The 15,278-nt window shown below is 38.8% G+C and overlaps 1 protein-coding gene across 2 annotated transcripts; it reads left to right on the top strand.

The window, feature by feature from the left end:
- The first annotated feature begins 2,456 nt into the window (after positions 1-2,456).
- Positions 2,457-13,993, top strand: rnf167 (ring finger protein 167). 2 transcript variants are annotated; one of them, XM_046040482.1, is made up of 10 exons: positions 2,457-2,714; positions 7,741-7,864; positions 7,979-8,059; positions 8,147-8,284; positions 8,365-8,452; positions 8,562-8,652; positions 8,828-8,933; positions 9,344-9,437; positions 9,704-9,784; positions 11,497-13,993. In XM_046040482.1, the coding sequence occupies exons 2-10, from the start codon at positions 7,760-7,762 to the stop codon at positions 11,919-11,921; spliced, it is 1,209 nt and encodes a 402-aa protein (XP_045896438.1). In that variant the 5' UTR covers positions 2,457-2,714; positions 7,741-7,759; the 3' UTR covers positions 11,922-13,993. The 2 variants fall into 2 exon arrangements, with proteins under 2 accessions (XP_045896438.1, XP_045896439.1); XM_046040483.1 differs by lacking the exon at positions 2,457-2,714 and adding an exon at positions 2,784-2,925.
- Positions 13,994-15,278: the final 1,285 nt, after the last annotated feature.

The raw sequence follows: 15,278 nt of genomic DNA, 5'->3' as shown, positions 1-15,278 counted from the left end.
GACCTCTGTCTAAACACCACCTACTTCCAGTACAACGGAGGATTCTACAGACAGAAGCATGGCTGTGCCATGGGCTCACCGGTATCCCCGATTGTGGCAAACATCTACATGGAAGAAGTGGAGAATAAAGCCCTCAACTCCTTCAGAGGAATAGCACCGAGCCACTGGTACAGATATGTGGACGACACCTGGGTCAAAATTAAAAGCCAGGAAGTGCAAGCCTTCACAGAACACATCAACTCTGTGGACAGTAATATCAAGTTCACACGAGAAGATGTCGACAACAACAGTTTGGCCTTCCTGGACTGCGCTGTACACATTGAAGAGGACAGGAGCCTGCAGATTGGTGTTTACAGAAAACCCACACACACAGACCAATACCTACTCTTCGATTCACACCACCCACTGGAGCGCAAGCTAGGGGTCATGAGAACACTGCACCACAGAGCGGAAAACATACCAACAAGCGCCCAAGCCAGAGAGAAGGAACAGAACCACCTGAAGGGGGCACTTACAGCCTGTGGATACCCTAAATGGACCTTTGTGAAAACAACCACAAGATCCAAGAAGAACAAAACTACAGGGAATGAGGAAAAGAAGGTCAAACGCAACAACATTGTGATTCCATACGTGTCTGGAGTATCAGAGAAACTCAGGAGGATTTTCAACAAACACAACATCCCTGTATTTTTAAACCCAAGAACACACTAAGACAGATGCTGGTCCACCCCAAAGACCGCACACCCAAACACAAGAAAAGCAATCTAGTGTATGCGGTCCAATGCAGTGAGGAATGCACAGACCTGTATATTGGGGAGACTAAACAACCACTACACAAACGCATGGCTCAACACAGAAGGGCCAACTCCTCAGGTCAAGACTGTACATCTTAGACAGAGAAGATGGATGGTTTGAAAGAGGTGCCAAGGAAGCCATCTACACCTGGGTTGAGAAGCCATCGCTGAACAGAGGAGGGGGTCTAAGCCACCACTTATCCCCCACTTACAATGCTGTCCTTTCATCACTTCCCAGGAAACTCAACAAATGTAACCTATTGGCCTCAGGTGAAGATACCAACGATGGTCGTTCAGTCTTGGCCTCGGGTAGTCCTAATGACCATAATGACTGTTGTTATGCCAGCCAGGAACACTAAGGAACCAGCAGTATCAACGATCCTGGCAAACAACCCCACTGAGGTTAAATAGCTGAGTTTCCTTACCAGTCAGTCAGAACCGAAGAAGTCCTTTGGATGAGGGACGAAACATCTTCCAGTATCTTCAACCAAGTCCAGTTGCCCTTGACATTAACCTTCATTGGATAGTATTTTTTTTGTCACATATGGACAAAGTACAGCTGGAGCGAGGTTATCCATACATTTAAAAATCAATCTGACAAAGGAGAACTTAAACTATCATAACTGATACTTTTTCAGTATTATACAATGATGCCATTTCATTTGTTTTTGAACTATTATTTTCTGTGATTGTTTATATAGTGATACAATGGGTTTGTATCAGAACAGTTGACTGTGAAGCCTGGCTCCATACAGTAAAATAAGAAAGATGTGAAAATATCAAGACATGCATTAACAGTTGAGCTGCCTTGGGGGGGATGTAATATCTAATCATTCTAAAACAGTTCAAAGTCTTTACAATTTTACATAGTTTTTTAACATATTTATCAAATTTAAGTCCATAGTCCAAAATGACACCTAGGAATTTAAAATCATTAACTTCCTCTTTTTCCTCTTGATTTATTTTATTTAGTAGCTTACCTTTTGCTTTCTTTCTTATGGAAAAAACACATCGACACCGTCAGTTAATTTGAGAATGTCTGCGATATGATCTGAAAAACTTAATGTCTAAGTATGAAAACTGGGAAAAGTTTGTGAGAAGAGGTTGAAGATGAGTGTTTGAAGGATTTTCTAATTGACTTCCATTATATTGATGTTTCAAGTAATGCTGAATATTTAAAAAAGTTTTAATGGGATTTGAAAGTAGGAAAGATGTGGAACATTTTGATATTTGAATGGAGGTTCTAGCTGAAAGTATGAATGAATGGATAACAGTTTAAATAGCATGAAAAGTGTTAAAATTGAGAAATTTTTAACATTCCGTCCATGGAAAAATAGAAGCAATAATGTCCTAACTGGGCTGAATATTTTAATATTTAAAAGAAGTTTTTACTTGAAAAAAAGTGGGACTAGTCAAGTGGGTGGAATAATAAAAATAAAGAATTCTGTGCACAGAAGAACATATGTTGTGAGTATTCAGACCAATTTCATACTTTCAAATGTTCCCTTATCTTTTCATTTGGGTCCATTGGATTTGCATTAGCCATTTAAGATGAATTTAAACTACGTGTGGTCGTCCTCGAGCCACTGAAGGCCACGACTGTACACTGTTTCTATGGAGAACATGTCAGGGCGCTCAGGAACTCAGTTTATTGCTTGTCCTTCTGGACGCAAGTGGCGCTGTGGGAAAGGATGCTGGTGAAATCACAACACGAAGAAGAACCGGGGAGCAAGAAGCAATAATAAACATCGGCAGCAAGCTAACGCAACTTTAGGAGACAGAGCATACAGGAAAAGTGTCTCCTTAACAGTAGACAAACCTAGTATCGCTCTTTATACGACTAACCGTGTATGAGACGATGTACACGAACTACAAAGAAAACATCTAGTAATCTGTCACGGAGAAGAGTTGACGTAACTGGTATGTAAGAGGCAACACTAGCCAAACGTTAGCTAACGTTAATCCGCCCTGTCTTTGTCGTTTTCTTGTGGAATAATGTGATTGTCGAGAAAGTAGATGGACGTTGTAAATAAGAAGTATCCGTGTTTAACTTACACGGTGACATGTGAGAAACCTAAGTGAATTTTAGATTAACAACTTTCACGGTGCCAATATTAGCCTGGATACTAAGGTATGTCGCAATTAAGTTAGCTAACGTTACCCCGATTACTTTTGTTGTCTTTCTTTACTTTTTGTTGCATTGAACATAAAGGGTAAACGGGGTTAACGTTATAGCAAACCTAGTTAAATGCCAATGTAAATCCAGCGTGTCAGATTACTTTAACGTAACGTTACTTTAAAATGAATCGCCTGCTAGGATTAGGAGTAGCTAAGTAACGTAAACCTTAATGTTTGTCAGGGCGTGGTAAGAAAAAATAATTAACGGGTAACGTAATAGCATCAAGTAGGTCTATCTGTGGGTCCACAGTACTACAGGGTACGCATACTAACGTTAAATGGCACACACCCTCAAACGGTCGCAGTTTGAACAGCAGACTGATGAAAATTTTTACTCAAGTAAAAGTGCAATTACTCAAGTTATAGTAAAAATGAACATTTCTTAACATTTTTTAGTGAATGCGGGCTAGAGATATTTACAAGTAGTTTTATACAGTCTTTGTTCAGGAGTCTGAGTCAAGTCTTTGGAATAATAAGTGTGACACCTGTGCATAAAGTGAGAAGTAGCCTCTGTGCAACATGGTAGGGACTAGAGAGTGCACTTTACTTGTTGATTATCTCCAATTTAGCTATTTCTGTTTAAACACAATTATTTGACTTTTAAAAGAAATCTACATAAAGTAATTGATAAATAAATAAAAAATATCACACTTGTTTGCTGCATAGCCTACTATTAATGCCTGTATCTGTTATTATGGTGATATGGACTTTTAACCAACCAACCTACATGCTTTCATATGAAGGGTGCTGCATATGATTTGCTTTCTTCAATAGCTCAGGGACCCAATTCAATATGATTATTCCTAAAGCATCCATGCGCATAGTTTTTACAACGTAAGGAATTACTGTGGCAATAACGTGAGCAGCCCATTGTTGAATGAAGTAGGGTAAGTCTACATATGGAGAAAGACTTCACACGTAAAGCCAAGCAGGATTTTTTTATCCACTTATTACAGTTGCTGGAAGAAGTAGGTGAACCCTTTGGAATTGCCTGGATTTTCGCAGAAATTGGTCATAAAATGTGATCTGGTTTTCATCTATGTCACAACAATAGACAAACACAGTCTGCTTAAACTAATACTACACAGTTATATGTTTTTATTGAACACACCGTGTAAACATTCACATTGCATGCTGGAAAACGTATGTGAAGCCTTGGATTAATAACTGGTTGACCTACTCCTTTGGCAGCAATAACTTCAAACAAACATTTCCTGTAGTTGCAGATCAAACCTGTGGCCTGTATTACGAAGCGGGGCGAAATGGCTTTTCCAGTTAATTTCAGGAGTAACTTCGTGACGTCGGGTGTAACTTCCCGATTAAACCAAGGTGGATAGGTGTTACCCGAGGTCTGTTGCCATGGCAATTTACGCTGCATCTCTAAACTGCTCCGAGCAGGTTTTGTTCGTGGTTAACTCGAGGTTACCCTGAAAATGGACTACACACCACATCTGTACAGTGTTAATGATGAGAAGTAGGATATTATTACACACCACTTCATAAAATATGTTTAGATTTCATGATGATTTGTTCCACTGCGGTTGCAATGAAGTTCTGAACACAACAGCATTACGTTCAGACAGCGAGCCCTGCAGCCTCTGTAATTTTAGAGAGGAATCTTAATTAACGGGATAGTTTCTTAGATGTAGCCCATCTCTAGGCTATAATTGAATGAAATTAATGTCATAAAAAAATCAAAAATCACTCTGGTGTTTTCTTCTGAATACGCTCAATCCAAGGCAAAGTTTCTAAGGTGCATGATAGTGATTGTGGGCTAAACTCTCGAGTATTTCCTCACTGCTAAATCTGATTGCAAAGTTTAAAATAACTTTCCAATGCATGCATACTACACAGCAGAGGTGTGTGTGTGTGTGTGTGTGTGTGATGTTGCAGCCTTGCAAAATGATGTGTCTCTCATAAATGTGTGATTATAATGAGAATATTTTTATGTTTTTTACTTGTAGATTAATCTTGGAAATTAAATTTTCCCTCGGATTATTCCCCCTCTTCGCTGGCTCCTTTTTCTTTTTTTTTCTATTACAATGGACCTTATGTGCAGTTGTACCTTTACAGCTTAATCATATTACACATAAAAGAGCCCATAAAATACATAAAAGAGATTTGAACTACAATAAGAACAGTACAAATTTACTCCATGCGAAGCCAACAAGCCTCCCTGGCTTTGTCGGCCTCCAAGATATTAGATTTAGCTGTTAACTTGTCCTTACATTCATAATTTCCTGACACTATCAACATGCGTTCCTCTGGAGAAATACGGAGCATGCGCCATTGCGAAAAAACTCTGCCTGCACGGCTGAACACACCCCTTTTATGCAAACGCTCACCAACTCCAATTAAGTTAACACCGGGTTAACACGGTCTCAACTAACCAACATCTTATTCAACTTTGTAGTACCGTTTAACTCCAGTGTAGGCGGTCAGAGTTTTCCAACCCTGAGTTTGCCTGATAACCCAGAGTTAACTCTGAGTAGGTTGGACTCCTTTCGCAGTACAGGCCACTGAACAATGGTCAGGAAGAATTTTGGACCATTCCTCTTTATAAAACTGTATAAGACCTTCTGTTTATGTGTTTCTGTGTTTTGGGTCATTGTCTTGTTGCATCACCTATCTTCTCTTGAGCTTCAATTGGCAGAAAGATGGCCGTACATGCTCCAGCAAAATTTCCATCTTTCCATGATGCCCCCTCCACCATACTTTACAGTTGGGATGAGGTTTTTGATGTTGGTCTGGTGTGCCTTTTTCCTCCACACATGGTTGTGTGTTCCTTCCAAACAACTCAACTTTGGTTTTGTCTGTCCACAGAATATGTTGCCAGTAGCGGTGTGGAACATCCAGGTGCTCTTTTGCAAACTTCAGACATGTAGCAATGTTTTTTTTTTTTTTTGGACAGCAGTGGCTTCCTCTCTTCTTTGGTGTCCTCTCATTAACTCCATTCTTGTTTTGTGTTGAGTCGCCAACAGAAACATGTTGGCATGTTCTAGAGATTTCTGTAAGTCTTCAGCTGACACTCTGGGATTCTTCTTAACCTCACTGAGCATTTTGCCCTGTGCTCGTGCAGTCATCTTTGCAGGACGGCCACTCCTAGGGAGAGTAGAAACAGTGCTGAGCTTTCTCTATTTATAGACAGTTTGTCTTCTGTGGACTGAAGGACATCAAGGCTTTTAGAGATACTTTCCCTTTCCAGCTTCATGCAAGTCAACAATTCTTAATCTTAGGTCTTTTGTGGGAGGCATGGTTCACATCAGGCAATGATTCATGAGAATAGCAAAATAAAAATTGGTGTGTGATTTTTATAGGGCAGGGCGTCTCCAACCAACACCTCTAATCATGTCTCGTTGATTGGACTCCAGGTTGGCTGACTCCTGACTCCAATAAGCCTTTTAAAAGGTCATTAGCATAGGGGTTCACATACTTCTCCCACCCTACACTGTGAATGTTTTCACAGTGTGTTCAATAAAAACATATAATTGTTTAGTTAGTTTAAGCAGACTTTGTTTGTCTATTGTTGTGACTTACTGTAGATGAAGGTCGGATCACATTTTATGCAGAAATCCAGGTAATTCCTGTAAGGGAAAATAATTCCTTCTAAAAGAATACGGAGTCAAATAGATGTGTTGAATCATTTCTTTATGTAACGTGGCCACAGAGAGAATGCACAGTTACTCAGCATTTCCTCTTCTTAAATACAGAACAAGTACAGAACACAACAGCCAATAGTAAACTACCAAGACAAGGGAAAACAAATGGCAGAGTATTAGCATACACTCAAAAGCTTCTTCCTGGGCTGACAAAAGAATGCAAATGTATGTGGCATCAGAGTTGTGTCCCTACTTCTTGATTAGTCTATGTTAAAACTCTCACCTACGTGTCAGCAGACGTTTATTGTAAGTCAGACAACCCTTTGATTAGGAATAAAAACCCTGTGACCAGTGCTAATTTCTCACAAGTTATAGTGAAATCCTAAAAATCACCAACATATAATATATTTCTCATATTCCTAAGGGTTCACATACTTTTTCCAGCGACTGTATACTCTCTCCCTATGTTTCTCAAAAATGATTGTCCCTGAATAAATAACAACTAGCAGCCTACTGAGTGAAAGCCAAGGTCGGATATGAATGGCAAACGTAAAAAAGTTAAAGTAGATTACTGGCCCAGAGAAATACATGAGTAAAAAGGAAAAAAGAGTTGAGTAACAAAAAAATGGTAGTACTTGTTACAAGTAAAGCAGATGAGTAAAAAAAGTAGTTTTTTTTACTCATGTGCTTTACTTGTAACAAGTCTTATGCACCTAAACCACTTGGTTAGGTGTTTGCACCAAAACCACTTGGATAGCTTTAGGCACCAAAACTAAGTGGTTAGGGTTTGTATTAAAATAGGTACATTATTTCAGGGACATGTAGTAAAGTGGGTGTAGTGTAGTGCAGATAAACCATTCTCTTTAACATTGTGACAGCAGCAACGCAGCAGCAGCAGATTCATTCTCCGCTTACTTATTATAGGCAGCTACTACAACAAATGTTGCTACATTAATTGCAGACAGTGGATTTCAGCATGTTTTTATGATGGTACACAAGGTAGTACATTGGTTCAGTTGCTAACTAGTGCAAGAAGCCTATAAAGTCCTCAGGGCACGCAAATATGTGCCACATCCATGATGTGCGAAACATTTTCCTTGAGGTTGCAACAGATTTCTCAGTCTTAATTATGATGTGCTACTGTCATATCTTATTTTTTTTCTTCACAGTTTTGTGCCACTGCAAAGGATGATTTGCCTGGGTGTGTGGTGCGTGGGAGCTCGATGGAGTGTCCTTATAATGGTTTTCTGCAGCATACTGGTTCCATCACCCACACATGCCTATATCTATGCTGTAAGTAATCTTGGAGCTTTGGCTCATAGACTTTGATAAGCTTTAGCTATAAACATAATTCCTCAATTCCTTCTGGAGATAATATCATTTCTTATGAATGTATTGTTTTGGCAGCATTATAGCAATATGACCTCCATGTTGTTTGAGGACCTGCCTGCCTTGTTTGGCAACCCACTTCCTAAGGATGGACTAATGGTGAGAGCAGAGTGTTGGATACAGAGTGCATACAGAAAAACATAGGCAATAGTTCTTTTATAATGAAGTTTTTTCATTTTGTGAAAGGGTGTCTTGGTGGTGTCCCGTCCACTTAATGGCTGTACAGCAATAGACTCTCCTCCTCCATTGCCAACATCTTATGATGCAAACACGACCAAATTCATCGCTCTCATCAGGCGCTATGATTGCAATTTTGACATAAAGGTCAGTAATGTTTGAGTGATATTGAACGCGCGGTAGTGTCTATGAAGCAAACTGTTCTAATGTGAAGAACTGGTTTTCAGATCTTGCATGCTCAGCAAGCTGGATACAGTGCTGCAATCGTTCACAACATGTATTCAGACACTCTGCTCAATATGAACTACAGCAACGGTAATTTTCTTTTTTGTTTTTTATGTGCGCAATATCAAACTTTACACACTCACACCATCTTACTAAATGCCTCAAATTTAAATCTTGTTGTTTTGGGTTTTTCCTTCAGACACTATCGCAGATGAGATTGAGATCCCCTCTGTGTTTACCAGCTACTATGCTTCCCGGATTCTCAAGAATTTCATAATTCCAGAACAAGGGTAATTAAAAAGAAATTTATGAAGTCATTTTTAAAAACTAAACAATAATTAAGACCAAACCAACCTTTAACAGTCCGCTTTAGAGTTACCCAGACCAATACATACTGAGTTTTTCAGTGCTAGTGTTTATAATAATGTTGGCGTCCGATGCATTGTCTCTTTTCTTGGCGTACAGGGCTTATGTGATCCTCAAGCCAGAGTTCGCTTTTCCACTCTCGTACTACCTTATTCCCTTCACCGGAGTAGTTGGCATGATCATTCTTGTGATGTGTGTCGTCTTCGTAAGTATGCATATGATGTAATGCCTCCTTGGGTGTTCATTCAGTATGTAGCACATTCTTTAATATACCCTTTGGGGATTTTGAAATATACAAATTGTGCAATAATTATTTCCATACAATGTATCATCCAGGTCCCAAAGATAAGAGTATTTGGACAATCGGTGGAAATGCGAGGCTTGTAAAATGTGACCGTATGGTATTTTAAAGCTAGAGCCAGCTAATTTCCTCTTGAAATGTTATATTTTTTCAGTAGATGCATCTTTTTATCACCTGTTTTCCAAATCAGCTTCTTACTTACTTACTATGAGTGGCGGGGTCCTACATGAATACAAAACACAAACTCATCCAAGCAAGTTGAGTGTAGTGTAATTCTCACAGCATCGGTAATGTTTTATTTTTATATTATTCAGATTGTACGATGTGTACAGTACAGAAAACGGATAAGGAAAAATCGACTGTCCAAAGAACAACTGAAGCGAATTCCAACCCACAAGTTCCGTAAAGGTAACAAGATTATATTGTTTTTATTGGTACTATAATATGTTGTTTTTAATAATAATGATAATAAATTACAATGATTAAATGTTGCATGTGAATTTGAAGTCTATAAAGTTTCTCCTATCATCTGTGGAGCTTTTTACTTAAAGAACAGGTTCTTACGCTAAAACGTGAATAATTTGAAGGCAAGAAAATAGTTGAATCATTTAAATAGATAATATTTCTCTTCAGTTTGAATGGTTTATATTATTAACTTTTCTCCTCTGTTTCAGGTGATCACTATGATGTGTGTGCAATCTGTCTGGATGAGTATGAAGAAGGAGACAAGCTGCGAGTTTTACCTTGTTCACATGGTAAATATTTGATATGCGATTATTATGAAATTACCTATTTTTACCTATTAACTATTTGATAAAGAAGCTAAATAAATCTACACTTTCTTGCAAGTAAATATTTATACCTTTCTTCGAAAGTGATTAAACTGTGCATAAAACAACATTTTCCTTCTTCGTCTAAACTTAAAATGGCCAGGTCCTCCTGCGCTGCAGTCCCCGTTGCTAACTCACAATAACTCTTTGTCTGGGTCAGTGTAGACGTATTGAGGCAGTCAGTCAAAGTGCAAAGACATGATCCCTCACCAGCTACCCATCACCCAGCCAAGCTAAAAGTTGCACAGTTGGATATGTCTACTGCCATGCCACCTGGACACCTCAAATCGGTGTGTGTTAAGCCTAGTTCACACTCAGTGCTCGCCAGTCGTTGTATGAGCTAATCAACGACCAGTGTTGGGCAAGTTACTCTGGAATTGTAATATGTTATTGTTTCTAATTACTCCTTAAAAAAAGTAATACTATTACTTTACTTATTACTGGGTATTAAAAGTAACTAGTTACGTTACTTGTTACGTTACTATATTACTTTCACTACCCCTTGCCCCACCCCTTCCTAAAAAGTGACGGACAACGTACAGTGGATCTAAAAAGTTAAAATGCCTGTTTTTGTGTGATGTAAAAAAATGGGACATTTTCCGCCTTTAATGTGTGAACATAGACTGTGACAAACTCACAGTAATGGCAGTACTAACAGCTGTCGAAAGAACGCCTCTCTCCCTCGTTCTCCATTCTTCCTTTAGCTTTTTGGCTAACCGCTGACTTGAACAACATAAGGGCCGGCTTCTCCACTTTAACTGCCCCTGACTTGCCATGCAGTCACGCATTCACATAAAGGATTGTGCGTTCAGGTAAATAAGAAATGCAGCGTTACTTGGATTAGTAACTGTAATATTACTGTTTTGGAAATAGTGATCCTTTACACTACTAGTTACTGGGAAAATAATATAACCGTAACATGTTACTGCCCAACACTGTCAACGATGTCAAAGACACTCGCGGTCACATCACAGAGCCATCGGCGACGCCAGACAGATATCTAGCATGCTAATTATGAAACATGTTTTACTCACCTCCAACTCGGCCTGTAACACTCCCTACTGCCCATGTGTGCTAATCCATGCTTTCACCAATATACTTTCTTTTTAAAATGTTTATTTTTAAAATAATAAAACAACTCCTGTTTGGTTGGCGTGGTTTCATGTCATTTCCCGTGTCACATCTCGTATGTTTTTTTTGTTTTGATGACAAAACATGGTTTGGAGAGCAGAAAGAGTTGTTGGGTGATAGAGTTGCTTTCAGCTTGTTTACTGTGTGATGCCCTGTCGCCAACCACTTATGTATTGTGAACGCCACAAAGACTTGAACACCCCCGTTACAAGACAGCACTTTGTGTAGTCTGAACAGCACAGTGACCTGCTGACATTGAAAGCCAACTGTAGGAACTGCACCTTTTAGTTTAGGCGGGATTGATACAGATAAATGTTTGCTCTAAACTATCAAACAGTTTTTATTCTCATGTAACAAACTTTATACTAGTGAGGTGTGCAGTGTAAGTACATGAAGTGAATATAATCACTAATGAAAGTCTTTCTGTTTGTTGCATATGATGTACCATGTTTTTTAATTCCCAATACATTACAGCCAAATGTCTTTAAATGCTATTTGCCTTTCAGCCTACCACTGTAAGTGTGTAGACCCGTGGCTCACACAGACCAAGAAGACATGTCCCGTTTGCAAACAACGTGTCAATCGGAACAACCAAGAGCACTCCGAGTCCGAGTCTGAAGAGGAAACTCGGGGACGTGGGGAGGAAGAAGGGACAGAGGGTGAGGCAGACTCGGAGCGCACGCCTCTGCTTCGGCCCTCCAACCCAGGGTCTCCCTCTGGGAGCCCAAGGGCCTATTCAGCCACCACCACCACTACTACTGCCCAGTGCCTCGCCTCCCCTGCACACTGCGACTCACCCATCCTGGTTTACGAAGGCTACAACTCCCCCCAGGAGGACACGGACTCAGAAAGCGATGATGCAGCAGAGGACAGGTACCACTCTGGCGATGACACTACTCAGCTTATTGGTAGGGATACGGTGGAGATCTGATGGCAAGAATTCTGCAGCAATAGAGAGAGAACGCAGTTTTAAATTAGTTTACAGAGTTGTGGTTAGCTAGACACTTATAGTAACAGAATCTTTTACCCAGTAACCAGAGGAGGTCTACGTGTTGGTGTCAAAGCACATGCTGCACTTGGATCAGTTTTACCAAAATCCAGCGGTGAGCATTAACCCACTTCTACACACACATTCGCTCCAGTACTCCCATATTTGTTTGTAGACCTCCTTTGTTTTTGAATGCATGTTGTAATTTATAACCTGACCACACCACATGACCTAACCACTAGTGCTGCACAAAATGAATGGGCCACTTTAATGTTTCTGTAATCTGATGTGGTGTACAAGAATGACTTCTGCGCATACACTTGTAGTGGATCTCCTAAGTTCCTGTGCAGTTTAAGTAAAATTAGTGCAGTTTTTGAAGACTGTTTGTCTTGATCATACTACTTCCCCCAGCTTTGAATTGTTTCCTAACAAGGATATGCAAGTGGAGGGGAAATCTTTGTCTTTATTTTACTTTTTAATCCCCCTTTCCAAGCTATATTTCAGTTCTTTGAAATGTCAGATTTTTCTGAGATTAAGCAGTAAATTGCGCTATAATAGAATATTGCAAAATGTTATACATTTCTACTGCTTTAACATTGTTATTGATAAGACTGTGTGATCAGTTTAAGACAGTTATCTTTACTTTATGCAGTTTGTCAAGTTGAACAAACTCAGGATAATAGCAACAAATGAAAGGTCAGTTTGGTATTGTCAATAAATGGAGTTTTGGTTTTATCAGTTGTTTAAGTTTTTTTCTTTCTTTCTTTAAATCAACAAAATATAGATTGAATGAATATTTAATGTTTTTCCTTATTTTTGTCTTTTCTTTTTTTTCCTACACAACAGAATGATAACATGTTGAATTGTAGGATCTTGGAGGTGTTTTTAGGAAAAGGAGCGTTGCCTTACATTGGCCTTGATGTACATGTGTATGTAAAATTAAATTTTAGGACACTGAAGGGATAGGATTCACACTCCTTTAGGTTTCCTCTTGTCTAGCTGTATGTAATACTGCTGGTCAGAAAGCTTTGATCTTGTTCACTTGTCTAAAAATGCGCTCCACATTTGTTTTTATAGCAACAGACAAGAAAAAGAAATCCTGTTTAGTGCTAATAATGATGCAGACATGCTTGATTTGCACCTGAACTCTTGGAGAAGCTCAGCAGCTGTCAAACATGAAATGTTTTGTTTCTCTACTTTAGAAAATGAGCTGGGCGGGGTCCACGCTGTTGATTTCTATATAGAGCAGTACAAATGGACACCTTAAACTTTTGTTTCAGCCAAACTGCTCCAAATAAATTTACCATGATCTGAGATCATAAATCTACAACTGGAATTTTTGTTTTTAATGTACAATAATAACCTTACAGGGTGTGGAACTTTGAAGTTCGGTCATCTGTAATAGAAATGAGTGCTCCTCCACATGTTTTAAGAAAGTATTGTATCAATTAAAACAACATGTCCTACTTTATAACAAACCTAACTTTTATCTATACTACATCAACACCACAACTGCATGATAACAGAGGAAATGCTATACACAATGCATACTGTGAGGAATTGTTTTCAGTAAGATGCATTTTGATGTGTATGAGTGTTAAAGATGGGAATCCGTAGGAGTGAACTCAAAACATTCCATCTTGATATTTTACTGATTACTGTTTAAAATGATTAAAAGGCTCCACTCCAATGTTTGTTTGGGATTTGATGGTAATATAGTCTGCATTGTAAAGTATAACAGCTGTTTTCCTAATTGCAGTATGCTTCAAATGTCTTTTTGTATTTAGAGACTGTTATGAAACAAAAGGTACAATATAATCCCCAAATTATTCATTTTTCCTTCTTTCCTTTTAGAATGTGCCTAGTTTATCACATTTGAGTTATACATATACAGTGTCAAGTATAATTTCCATGTATAAAGCAGGTTTGAGAATCTTTAGGATGTGTGAACACAGTCTGTGGAAAGCTGCTTTTACTTTGTGATTTGTGGAAGATTAAATGATATTGAAATGGGACTATTGTGACACTTTTTTTTGTTAAGATGAGAAATGTAACACTTTTTCCTTACAATGGTTTATTGTCATACATGATCATTATTTTTAATAAACCAATATAAAGCAAATTGTTACCAAATGGGTAAATGTTATTAGCATAATGTTCTGTTATTTTTGTATATTCATAAATATAAAAGGGGTAGCGCGGTGGCCTCAGCAAGAAGGTCCTGGGTTTGAACCTTGGTCGTCCCAGGCCTTTCTGTGTGGAGTTTGCATGCTCTCTCTGGATGCTCTGGCTTCCTCCCACAGTCCAAAGACATGCTGGTGGGTTTATTGATGACCCATGATTGAAGTTTAAACAATTATTCCTTTTCATAATATCTTAAATATGTTTTCTTTTATGTCTCAATTACCCAAATACCTTAAAACCATTAGTGGTTAGTCATAGCTACTCCTTAATATCTACTTTGGTTTAAACAAATACATTTAAATGTTACTGGTACAATGGCAACATTTATAGATTGCAGTAAAATATCCGCATTGTTTGACCCTGCATGGACAAGCGGTTATTGATAATGGATGGATAAATATTAAAGATGACATGACATAATGTTACAATTATAGAATAAAAAAACAAATAAATATATTTAATATTACACACTTGCCAAAGTAAACACCTAAACTAGGTGCGTGTGTGTCACAGTGGACAGAAGTAAGCCATTTCCCGTTGGGCGCTGTAACAATATTAAGTGTGTCTTAAATGACTTCTTTAAACCCATGGATGGTCAGTAGAGCTGAGGTCAGCAGCTACAGAACTGGAGCTCTTTCACCTGTTGAAGGGCTTTTTGACAGTATGAGCTGATGAGTGAATGGGCTCTCCAGTTTTGACAACTTGCCATGGAGAGGAAAGAAAATGTATTTTAAGTTTTCATATGTAGTTTCACTCTCTTCTTCACCTTCTGGTTCCAGTGGGCTGAGCCATAACAGTGTAGGGGTGGTTTCATTAATAATAGCGAAAGGACTAAGCTTCTGTGAACGCATGGCTCCCCTAGGAAAGTGTTCTTTAATTAATGTATGGCCTTCGATCCTATTGACATGAGCTTCATAGTAACCAATTAGCCCAGAGCAGGGACACCCTGCTGAAGGTTCTTTTATTCTCAATGAATACGCCATTGGGGAAACAATGACAGCGTTCTCTCTCTCTCTCTCTCTCTCTCTCTCTCTCTCTCTCTCTCTCTCTCTCTCTCTCTCTCTCTCTCTCTCTCTCTCTCTCTCTCTGCCTGTGTGTGTGCGTGCAAAATATACC

Source organism: Micropterus dolomieu, linkage group LG23 (genome assembly GCF_021292245.1).
Source record: "Micropterus dolomieu isolate WLL.071019.BEF.003 ecotype Adirondacks linkage group LG23, ASM2129224v1, whole genome shotgun sequence".
Lineage (NCBI taxonomy): Eukaryota > Metazoa > Chordata > Actinopteri > Centrarchiformes > Centrarchidae > Micropterus > Micropterus dolomieu.
This window is presented reverse-complemented; position numbering and strand designations above follow the sequence as displayed.